At 37.6% G+C, this 12,264-nt stretch overlaps 1 protein-coding gene across 1 annotated transcript in view; it reads left to right on the forward strand.

The window, feature by feature from the left end:
* GRIN2A (glutamate ionotropic receptor NMDA type subunit 2A) overlaps positions 1-12,264 on the forward strand; it is a 161,848-nt gene that overhangs the window by 82,157 nt on the left and 67,427 nt on the right. The window contains exon 3 of the mRNA XM_065732312.1: positions 9,518-10,110. Within this exon, the coding sequence (XP_065588384.1) occupies positions 9,518-10,110 (593 nt within the window). The remainder of the gene's footprint in view (positions 1-9,517; positions 10,111-12,264) is intronic.

Below are 12,264 nucleotides of genomic sequence, written 5' to 3' on the forward strand. Positions count from 1 at the left end.
AGAGAATTATGATTCACGGTGAGGAGTGTCAGGGCAGCGTAGTGAGAGCGGTGCCGTGAAGTCTGGCTCTGTTCTTCCACATTTCTCCCACGTTCCGGGAGTTTTCCTTTGGTAGAGTGTGTTGCAATGGGTTGTGTCACTGCTTTCTCTCTTCCTTTTGGTTGTACGTCATGTGACAGTAAGCCATGGCCTGTCTGAGAATGTCCTGTATTTCAGTAAGATGTTTAATGATGGTGAAAGGTTACATGAGCTATGGATAGCAAGTATCAAATGAGGAAGACTGGGATGCTGCTTTCCAAACTGAATTTTGGGTAGGTCCATGGATTATTTCTAAAGGACCCGTAGAACATGAGCAATCCTGTGCACTGTATTTAAGACTGTAATTCTAGGATGTGATACCGGGGGCACAGATGGAGACAAATCAAGATACACTTGTTTAAGGCAAACCACAGTCCCTTGAGTCTTATACTGAAATCGAAGTGTTGCTGCAACTTTCTTAACAAAGCTTTGTTATACAAAGCCCCTGAAATGTAATGAGCACTCATCTTTTATGTGTGGAACTGAAGGCATTTAACTGGTGAGGACAGGAGTTCTGTTCATAAGCCATTCTACATGTAAGTCCTTTTCTCAAAGGAACTAAAAAGTTTGGCATCTAAATCCGTTTGGACAGTTCTGTTAATGAAAATCAGCATCATATTGGTAGACAATCTATGTCAGTCAACTGAGTACTTAACAACCTTCTTTCAGGACTCATACAGTTGCATAGATAAAAAGGCCACAACCAAACTGTCCTATGTGTGTGGATGCTCCATTCTGCATGAGCATCCCCACCTCTGTAGGCTGCTTGGCATCCTGGAACTCCTTCCCACTGGCTCCAGCTGTGAGGGGACTTAAGCTGAGTTGCACTGTAGATATTGGAAGAGTTGTAAAATTTTGGAAAATATTGGAAATATTTTTGAAAATATTTATATTTATAATTGGAAATATTTTTGAAAATATTGGAAAGTTGTAAAATTGGTTAGAGTTGTAAAATGCAACTAATAAAAAAAATCACTGGCATTAAAAACATCTAAATGATGTTTTGTCACGTTTTCCTATTCAGGATGAGGTTACAATGACTCTTTTCAAAGTGTAGCAATATGATGCAGGTTAAGGAAGAGCATGTAAATCCTCTGCACATTGTACTGAATATTGTGCAGAAGTTTAATTTTTATTTTTATTATTTTTTTAATAGCTGGAAATGAGATACTTAATTTGCTACAATAGCACAGTGTTCTTTGAATCTAGAATGACAGGCAAATATGTAAGCATTACTAGAAAGAGTTACTATGCCTTGCAGGGGCCTTAGCTTAGCAGTTTGAACGTTTCCTTTCTTCAAGTTGTTTTCCTTCACATATTTATTGTAAATCAGAACCATGTATAAAGATGTTTTGACTCTAAACTCAGGAATGGTAATTTGAACTACATTATTTCACACACAAAAAAAAACCCCAGTTTTACTGCCTGTACAAAAGTCTCAGTAATTTGAATATATGTAGGTAAAACTTTTTTGTCCAGTACATTATTTGCTCTTGGGAATAATGCTTGGCATATGTCTTGATGTGTGACATTCTTGCAATTAAATAAATTGACGCCTCCTTAAGTGGAATGGCAAAAAGAAAATGTAGATTTACCTCAAAGATGTGTAACAGTGTGGGTGGTGTCGGAAGAAGTATATGCAATGCAATTTTTTGTCAGCATGTGTAACCTTACCTTACTTACCTCCATCATGCTGTGCAGCTATAAATGCTCATGTCCTCATCAGTTAGCTCACTGCTATTGATAAACTGTTCTGCCTACATCTGAATTCCACACCCTTCCTCACCACCCTGTGTGCCTTCTCATAGGGATGGTGGTTCTTTAAGCACTGGTGATCTGAGCAATGATTATTCAAAGGCTCTGAAATGACCATCAGTGAAACATCATCCTTGGTTGGTACTTCGGGCTATGTTCTGATCAGTGGGATTCATTCTAAGACACAGCCAGCCACCCCCTCAGCTCAAGCTAGGTTGATACGAATATATTGATATAGACCATTCACCTCAGCAATTTTGTACCTGAAATTGCTTCTGACCTGCTGCTATTAAGTGTACAATGGAAAAGGATGATCACTGTGAGCTTGATGGGCTGACTGCTCTGAGAAAGCATGTAATTGCTATTAGTGTAACAGACAAGCAGCTGTTGCTTTTCCTGGAGGTCAAAGGTGCCTGAAGAGGAAAATATAAAGAGAATCAGAGAATTGTAGGGGCTGGAAAGGACCTCTAGAGATCATCGAGTCCAACCCCCCTGCCAAAGCAGCTCCTTAGACCAGGTTGCACAGGTAGGCATCCATATGGGCCTTGAATGTCGTCAGAGAAGGAGGCTCCACCACCTCTGTGCCAGTGCTCCGTCACCCTCACCTAAAGAGGATAAGCATAAGTGGCATTTCCCTTGTGTACCAGATCTGCTGGTGGTACATCAGAGCAGAGGAGCACACTGGGTGTTTTGAAGCACTTCTTTCTAGGTGAATTTAAAAGCAGCAAGCATGCTTTGGATAAGTAGTGAATTTTGTGACTTTGCCTTCCAAAGGTAAATGACTCAAGTTCACACCTCTTCTTGTTTAGCACACAGACTACCTGGGAAACCAAAATGCGTCTGTCTTCCTGAGGAGATCAAGAAGAATCTTGAATCTCATATTTTCTCCTCATCTTCCTCTGTTGCTTGGTTATCTCCTACAAATCTCTGTTGCCATGGAAAGCTGCTCTGAGTGGCTCCTTGAATGCCCTTTATCCTTTCTCTTACGAGGTTTCCTTCCCATCTGTCTGTTTGTCCTCTCAGCTAGATTCATGTTGCTGGATTTCTGTCTTCAGTCCAACGAGGCTGAGCTGGTATGGCATTGGCCAGTCCTACAGTCCTGGCTCATAGGGGAAAAGCGCATGATAAAAAATTAAACTGTCTTTATTTGCTTAATATTTTTTTACTCACCATTTGGTGAAAGGGGGTGGTGGGGGAGGTTGTTTGTTGCCTTTGTTTTTACTTGTTAAGTGTAGTTGTGTGGAAATGACTCCGTTAATGGTTTTCTGGCATCTCATCCCAATGCAAGTGAGGTATTTTAGTATTCAATTGAGGCTAAATGTTTTCAGATAAGAAGATTGTGTCTTAAGACATTTGTATTCTGCATATATTTCTATATAATATAAGGCTTTTATGCAGAGTTATGTAATACAAAAAATAAGTAATCAGCTTATTTAGCTTGGCTCAGCTGCCAATAAACGACAAATTATTACTGATTCTGAATTTAAGACTAGATTCTTGGCTATAACCATTGGAATCGTGGTTAACAGAAGTTTTGATTCTGCTTACAGGATTAATAAGTTTGGATGGTATAGGTTATAACAATCTTAATGGTAGCAATGGAATGAAAAACCTTTCTGTGAAACTAATTGTTGCATGAGGTTTAAGCAGATGGATACGCAGAATTATCCTGTGCAGTACTTGCACCAGCTAAGATACAAAACTTTACATACTTGTCCTTAAGCACTCTAAACCTCTCATTCTGAATCCATTTTCCTATCTGCTGCATGTATAAGGTACATATCTAGATTACTATATGCAATATTACATTATAGTGAAGTGAAACGGTTTGTGTGTCCGATATTGAAGAACACAAATGAAAGTTGTGGGTGAATTACTGCATAACATTGATTCTTCTGAATTTCCATAAATCATTCAAGCAATGTGTATTTTGGTTCCATGGCAATAATAACCGAAGCACATGGAAAGTTTCCATTAAACTGAAAGGAGTATTAAGAATTATTACAATCTGCTTACTTTAGCAGGTACCTGAAAAAATAAGTGAACTGGATTCTGTTCTAGATATCATATGGACAGCACACAGTAAATTGTGTTCATGTTTAAACATTTGTCTGGGTTAGAATAATATCAGTTAAAGTGGGTTATTTTGGGGAAGAAATTACCTCAAATTAATCTGATTCCATAAAAAGCTGTTACTCAGCATTTAGACACTGCACTTTTAAAAGACATGATAGAACTCTTTTGGTCATTAAGATCTGTAGGAGTAAATTTTTAGAGTGAAGTCGTACCTGTTGGAAATTTAAAAAACATAGCACGCTTCACTTACTGAAAGAAGTTGTTGGTTTTTTTTGAGAGGGAGGTCCTTTGAAATTCTGAAGTCATCATATGTGACAGATCCATCTGCCTACACTGAAACTTGGCTGCTAGGCTCTTGTTTACAGTCAGCCAGTTAAACCATCTATAAAGTTGCTTTCAGTAAGCATGGTCATTAACAGTGAGATTGTTCTCAACACTTATAATCAGAAAAAGCTGTCTCCTGCAAGAAATAATATAAGTCATTTTAAACTATTAACTATTTTAAACATTTAAAACATTTTAAAGCAGTCACAGGCTTGTTGATGTCATTTCAGTCTTTTGAAAACATTTTTTCACTTACTTGTCATGGTGGAATGGGAGCTGAAACAAAACCTCTGGTTTCCAATGTGTGCTAAGCCTGTGAATGATAACCCAGATGGTGTGCTCCAGCCCAGAGAACAGTTCCTGATCTCTCTGCAAAACTGGTCTTCTTTTGTAATTAAGTTATGCTTTTACAGTGTGATGGCATGCTGAGTCACTTTCATTAGATGTGACTGTGTATTTGAAGAATGTGAAGAATAGAAAACCAGTGGGCTCTGCGATGATCTTTAGAAACCCCAGTTCTCATGTCTTACAGTTTATTTCCTGCTCTGATACAGCTAAACCTAATGGTGACTGTTGAATCTTGTAGCTAACTCCCATGTGCCAAGAAGGCAGTATAAAATGAAATGGATATAATGAAGAGGTATCTGTTAACTAACAACATTCTTAGGATAAAACCATGACCTGAAAATACAGAGACATCTACAAGATGAATTCCTGCAGGCTCCCTTGGGATATGGGAGAGAACATGCTTGATGAAGCTGGTGCTAGCCATTCACAATCACACTTCTCTGGTATTTACTCCTTGAAATAACAAAAGGTGTGAGAAAGCTGTAATGTACTCCATTGCTTGCTACTGTCTTTTTCTATACTAAGTGTTCTTCTCCTAGGGCAAACTTTTAGAACAAAAAGTAAGCCCTCCATTCATTGTTTTTGTTGACCTTTATCATTTAGTGGCTCTCCGTTTGCATGATTAAATGACAGGGTAAGAAATTTTCTATCCTTTTTTATACATCTGTCAGAGGGCCTTCATCTTCTTGGTAAATAATGGTAGAAAACACAAAATCTTTACAAGTATACAAAGGCAGATTTGGAGAGTATAAAGTCCGGCCTTGTCTTTAGAGCTTCTGCTCTGCTGAATGTTTTGAAGAGAGAAGTGAAGTCCAAAGGTCCTAGGGAAGGAAATCTCTTCTTCCTCTCGTAATAATTTTTAAATTCTTTCCACAATCACATATTGCCACGCTTCTCCTAAAAGAACATGGTTTTGTATAATTTCCCCCCAAATTGCTCCCATGGTGATAATGAAGGAGTTTTCTCCCTGGGCGCCTCTGTGATGTTTGCATTGGGAATTGCATGTTCTATATTCTTAATGAACAGAGGCAGGAATTGAATAACATGAGTTTAAAAGTGCGTAGGGTTTCTTGGAAGGAAAGGTTTTCCTTTCAGCTCCTCACTTCAGTGTTTGCATTTACTGAAAATTTTGTATGGGTTTACACAGAAGGAAGATCACATGGCTGTGAAACCTAAATATTAATCACAGCTAAACACAATTCACTTTCCTATTAACTGGGGATCATTATATCATTTCAAACAGTCCAGGAAAAATAGTGCCACGGTTGCTACTGCACACTGCGAGGTACGTTTTTCGCCTACATTTGATACTGGTAAAAATAATTTCCTTCTCTATAATTTAGATGTGATGTTAAATTCATGTCTGTTCACCTGTTTTCAGTTTTTTCAGTCTCCATAAGCATGCCAAATATAATTCATTAAACAGGAAACAGCTTTCTCTGTATGTGTAGACTTAGTACCACACGCATTAAAACTGATATCAAATTGAATCTCTGAGCTATGGTGGCATAAAATAAGAGAACAACCTTTATTTTTCTGGATCCCTTTGAAGGATACAAACAGAGAATGAAGCAATTGACATATCTTTAAAGTCCTACCTGTAGTCTCGTCGTAATAACAATCTTTGTAACTGAATATAATCATTCTGTAGATTGCTTTTTAAATTGCATTCCATATTATTTCTTGTTTCCTGTCCTAATATTGTTAAACATAAATTTGAAAAGTTCCTCAAGTGGAAAATTGATTTTTCTCTTGTGTTGACCCCTATTTTGTTCTGATTTAGAACTGTATTTTCATATAGCAGTGTAGTATAGTATTTTAGATGTGTTTTTTTTTAACTAACCAGCTATTGCTGCTCCTTCCTTAGCAGCCATACTTTGTTGTAAGGGCTAACCACCAGTGTTACAGTGGCTATGAATCTGTCCTTGTCATCTCATGGAAAAGGTAGAGGGAAGAAGCTAAGGCATCAAAACAAAAGCCAAGGATGTGCTTTTGAGAGAAGTATTGACATCATTTGTTGAAATTAGGGAAGTGAAATGTGCAATTCTTATGTTAGTGACAGAGCTATAGACATCGTTTGTGCTAATTAAAAGAGCAATGTACTGTAATATATTAATCTGTGAAATAACAGAACTAAAGAGAACTGCAGTTTGTTCTGTGCGTAGGCATAGCAATGTTCCATAGGAAGTGTCGATCTGTAATTGCAATTTTACATCACGTGTAGTATGCACAAATGATGTCAAACAAAAAGCATTTCAAAGATCACTTATTTTTTGAAAGGTACATCCTGCAAGGTGTTCTGTGAAATATATGTTCATGTGCAAGAGAAGGAAACAAGAAGTTTTCATTTGTTCTTTTCTTTTTCTTTAATTGTTTCTTTGTTAACATGACTGCGGGTGAATCCAGCTAAGTTAAGGCAGGAAAATCAAGTCACTTTGAAAAAATAATTATTTAATCTTCCACAACTACTCCTAACTATTTTTTTTCTAATAAATAGTTTCCTGAATCCAGAATTGCTTTCACCATATAATTATAATCTTTTCATCATTGTGATCAGAGGTTGATATTAACTGCTTGATTTTCACTAGAGTGTAAATTCACAATTATATGAAAATCATTTATGCAATATGGGTGTGAATATTACCAAAATGTTTAATCAAAACTCTTTCTGTAAACTATTTTTCTACCAAAGTGCTTGTGAAAGGAAAGGCTTCATTTTTAGTATATCTCTTGTTTTGTCAGACCCCTTTCCTGGTTATTAAAGCCATTGTACACAAGACCATCGCTCACTGCCAGGAAAGATATGTAACAAGGATTACTCTAGGTGAAAATGTGTATGAAATAAAGTGGGAAATTTAACTAGAGTATATGCCAGATTCTGCGCCTGAGATGATGTAATCCTGCATAGATGTATAGACTGGGGTTTGGACTTGATGATATCGAGGTCCCTTCCAGCCCTTACAATTCTGTGATTCTGTGGTTGCAGAATCTGGTGTGCTGTTCTGGAGAGAGGGACCTGTGGTTTTGGTTCATGGCAAGTTCAGTGTAAGTCAGCCATGTGCCCTGGAGCTTAAAACATAGTCTAACCATACCCAAGGAAAGGTTCTGCACCAGGCATGAAGGTTGGCAGGTCAGGCATGGAACAAATTCTCCAGGGCTGTGGGCATGGCCCCGAGCTGCTGGAGTTCAATGAGCATTTGGACAATGCTCTCAGACATAGGGTTTGAGTTTTGGGTGGTCCTGTGTGGTCAGGCACTGTCCTTGTGAGTCCCTTTAAACTTGGAATGTTCTGTGATTCTGCTAGCAATGACATGCAGAATGCTGTCCTGTATGTGACAAATATGTCACAGGAGATGATTTCATTGCCACCAGTGATGTGTGTTTTGTGATACCAGTCTTTTTGGTCTGTAACTAATTGGAAGTCTGGTACTGATAAGTTATACAAAATCCTGATGTTGAGCTCTTGATGTTCTGTAAGAAATAGCACTCCTCATCTATTTAAAAAAAACAAAAACAAAACCCAATTTCCTCAGTTTCCAATGAATAGATTTCAGTAGCTGAAAGACAGAACCTGAAGGGCTGAGTTACTGTTGTCACTAACAATTCTATGTTTAACACCACCTTGCTGCAGAACTATGACAATTAATCTGTTTCTTTCTCCTCAGCTATAAAAAAGAATAGCAGTTCACAACCACATTCATAAAACTCCTTAAGTTGCATGCACATATGTTACTAAAAGAGTACTTACTTTCTGTTTCCTGTGAAAGCTACTGAAGAAGTCTTGCATGATAAAAGTCTTATTTTTCAAATCACAAGTTCATTTATTTTGTATTTGAAAACAATGCACATAGGTTGCCATTGTTGGTCAGGGAAGTCAAGTGAAAATAAAGAATTATACAGCTTATAGTATATACACTGACACTCTAGTAAGTGCGATGTATGTAAATCTAGAATGTAAAATTCAAAAATAAACTTAAAACTTGTTGCAAAATGGCAAAAGTAGATCTGTGAAGAAGTTTGTGCATTTAGTGCCAACAAATTATATTATTATTTCCCCTATTTTTTGATAGATGCTCTTAAAGTAAAAGATACCTGGCCTGATGATGTGTAAAATGCTATGGATACTGTAAATGCCCAAGATAAATTTTAGAAATAAATCTCACAGCAAGTTTACAGCACAGCTATATCCTTCAGGAAGGGAATGCAGCTTCCAGTTACAGTCTAGGAGCCATTGTTTGAATTTAATCCTATTTCAGCCTTTTAATGTGGATACTGTCAGCTTGCTGGTTTTCTCTGGAGTGCCATCCTGTTAATTCTTCATTGGGCATCAATGGTCCTTGTGATTTGAGTGGAGCATGAACAGAAGTGAATTCATGAGCGGTGGTGAACTAATACAGAGGGGCAACAAATGTAGTTCCGTGGAGTTTTATCAGCTTCAACCAGGTTGCATGAGCCCATGGAGATAAAGTACCACTCAGATATTAGGTTTAGAAGTAACAGAGTTGCTTCCTTTCTGTACAGCATATGTATTGCAATTTAGTTCTGTTGTGACTAAAACTTGCTGTGAATTTATTGGTTCTCAGTCTGATGAATCTAAATGTACCTGCTGAAGATGAGATTTTTACCAGTGAGTGGCTACCTACCTCCGAGGAGCTTGTGCTTCCTCAGTAAATACTGATTTTATTTGTCTTCATGTGACCAAGCACTTGAAAATATCTTCCATAAATATCTGTCACTCTTTGGCAAAATATTATAATTAGCTGTGGTACTCGCAATCAGCCTTGCTTATTAATGATCTGAATGTGATAGGGCTCAGAAAGTTCTTTAAATGCAACAAAAGTTTGGTAACTATGGTGGACTTAAGAATAAGAAGTAGAGTAGACTTCTGTTAAGGTTTGTCCAGAAGTGTAATCTTTCAATGTATTTTGTGTTCTAGGATGTGATGTCAACATTCTTTCAATTTGGGGCTTCTATCCAGCAGGAAGCCATCGTCATGCTTAAGATCATGCAGGATTATGACTGGCATGTGTTTTCTCTGGTAACCACCACCTTCCCTGGATATCGAGACTTCATCAATGTCATTAAGACCACAGTGGAAAATAGTTTTGTGGGCTGGGACATGCAGAACATCATCATACTTGATACTGCCTTTGGAGATGCCAAGACACAAATTCAGCTCAAGAAAATTCATTCATCTGTCATCCTGCTGTATTGTTCCAAGGATGAAGCTGTCTACATACTAGATGAGGCTCGCTCACTGGGCCTTACTGGGTATGATTTCTTTTGGATAGTCCCAAGTCTGGTTAGTGGTAACACAGAAATTACTCCCAAGGAATTTCCTTCGGGACTCATTTCAGCATCTTATGACGAATGGGACTACAGTTTAGAAGCTCGGGTGCGGGATGGCCTTGGGATTATTGCCACTGCTGCATCAGCAATGCTGGAAAAGTACTCCTTCATCCCTGAAGCAAAAACTAGCTGCTATGGTCAACTGGAGAAAAACGACAGGCCATCTCACACTTTGCACCAGTAAGGTTTATTGTTTTCTTTTTCTTTTCTACATAAGCTTGGTGATTTTCCACTATGTTACCATTATAAGTTTCTTGAAGGAGAAAAGTAGTTTTTGTTAATCTCATCACGCCCCTTTTAAACAGATGTTCCAAGGAAATGTGCAGTAAGAATTGCCACATTGCTAACTGTACACATGGAATTGATATGTGCTGTTGAGAATAAACACTGAATCTGATGAAGAAGGCAACAGAAATTGGTTTTAAATGGGTATGATGTTAGGTTAATGAAATAGTGCCATTGCGTACCTTAACTATGAGGAAAATTACCAAAATACTATTGAAGGCATTGCCTTTGTTACCAGGATTCTCACTTACATCAGTGGGAAGACGGTAAAATTTCAGGAGGAAGGAGATGTGCAATGTTAAGTGGATGTTCCTGGAAATTATAGAAGTATTAGATTAGTTAGCCAGCTTTTACCACCTAATAACTGATATCTGTCATTTTTTCTTGTGAGGATTTCATTTTTGTCACTTCTAGAGCAACTGTAAAACCATATCTGCATTAATCCAAGCTGGTATAGATGTTTTCTCAAAATAGTTTGTCATATGGGAACTGGTAAGGTTTAAATCAGGATTCTTTGTTATTTATGTATTTATTTTGTCCTTTTATTTATCCCCATCGGATGTGGTACGTCTCATTACTTATATCCCAAATGTTGCATAATATATGCCACACAGAAACTTATTTATTTTATCTGTTTTTTTTTTGAGAGGAAGTAAAATCTTGCATATTTTTATAGCTCTTCACAATTTCTCCTAGGGATATTACTAAGCAGCATTTATGAAATTTGTTTTGACTGAATATTGCAGATGCAGCTCTTTACAGGAAAGGAGGTTGAAACTGACAGAAAAAGAAAACTTAGTGCCAGTTTCCTATGGGAGTTTATGGGATGTTTTTAATCTTCTGAGATGTATGTGCATATTTAGATTGGGAGTTGATTAGTGTATAATGTCTGGAATAGTTATTTTTTCTTAGAAAATAACATCTTTAAGGCACAATATGCTTCAGGAGCTCCCTTGTAGGCCAAATAGTGCTGAGTAAATGGATTTTAACACTTCATGTATTTCATACACAGTAAGGCCAAATCTGGGAAACTGGTACAGCCCTCTTTAGGTTGTACTTGCCTTTAGAATGACACTTTTCTTTTGTGTGTCTCACCTTTCCTATCTCTAAGACTCTGCTTCTAAAATTGTCCAAATTCATTGAAGGGCTTGCAGAAAGTCGCCAACTCTTTCTTTGCTACCACTCAGGGAAATGCCAGGAACCAGCTCTGTGTTGGATCGCCATTCTGGCCCATAGAGTGGACAGTGGTCACCCGCAGCTGGAGGCACTGCTGGGAGGACTGTCCTACCCATACCACTATGTAACCCTCAAACCATTCTTCCTTCTTAATGATAAAATTTAAAGCACATGATACCCCTTTGATACCTTCCGTGCCTTAACGATGTGATCTTTACAAGCAGTGAAGCCCACTACTATTTGAGGTTATTTTCTGCAAAAATTAAGTAGCATTCTGTTTGTTGGTGTTTAATATACAGTGGCCCAGTTGGACAGGCCATAAGAACTTGAACTCCACAGATCTGGCAATTCACAGCTGTGGAGCTGAATTAAGTGTTCAGCATTCAGTGCAAGTTGTCTTTCTTCCAGGTGTCACTTTTTTCTGATGAAAAATGTATGACTGCAAGAATAGGGCTTGTGAGTGATTGGGCAGTGAGATTAGACTTCACCAGGAGATTTTGCAGTGTGCATTGAATGACGTTTTAATACAGTGCATTTTGGTTAATAATGTCCTTTTCTGCAGCAGAACACTGAGCTGTGAAGTGAAAATATATTTTCAGTACTGAAAATGCTTTGAGCTTCTCCAGCATCATATTAACACGAAACAGGGTTTGTTTTTTTTTAAATTTAATAATATTAGTATTACACTAAAATGAAAAAAGTTTAAATAGTCCTCCTTATGTATGACTCTCCAAAGCAATCAAGAATATATGATAATATCACATATAATCTGTAAGAGAAGCAAGTTTATAGAAGCATTTAGCACTGCAAAGTAATCTCTGGGAGCTCTCCAGTCATGCCAAGATGAATTAAGCAAATACAGTGTACTTTATT

Source organism: Cyrtonyx montezumae, unplaced genomic scaffold (genome assembly GCF_038088225.1).
Source record: "Cyrtonyx montezumae isolate F1298 unplaced genomic scaffold, pur_monq_1.0 scaffold_16, whole genome shotgun sequence".
NCBI classification, from domain to species: domain Eukaryota; kingdom Metazoa; phylum Chordata; class Aves; order Galliformes; family Odontophoridae; genus Cyrtonyx; species Cyrtonyx montezumae.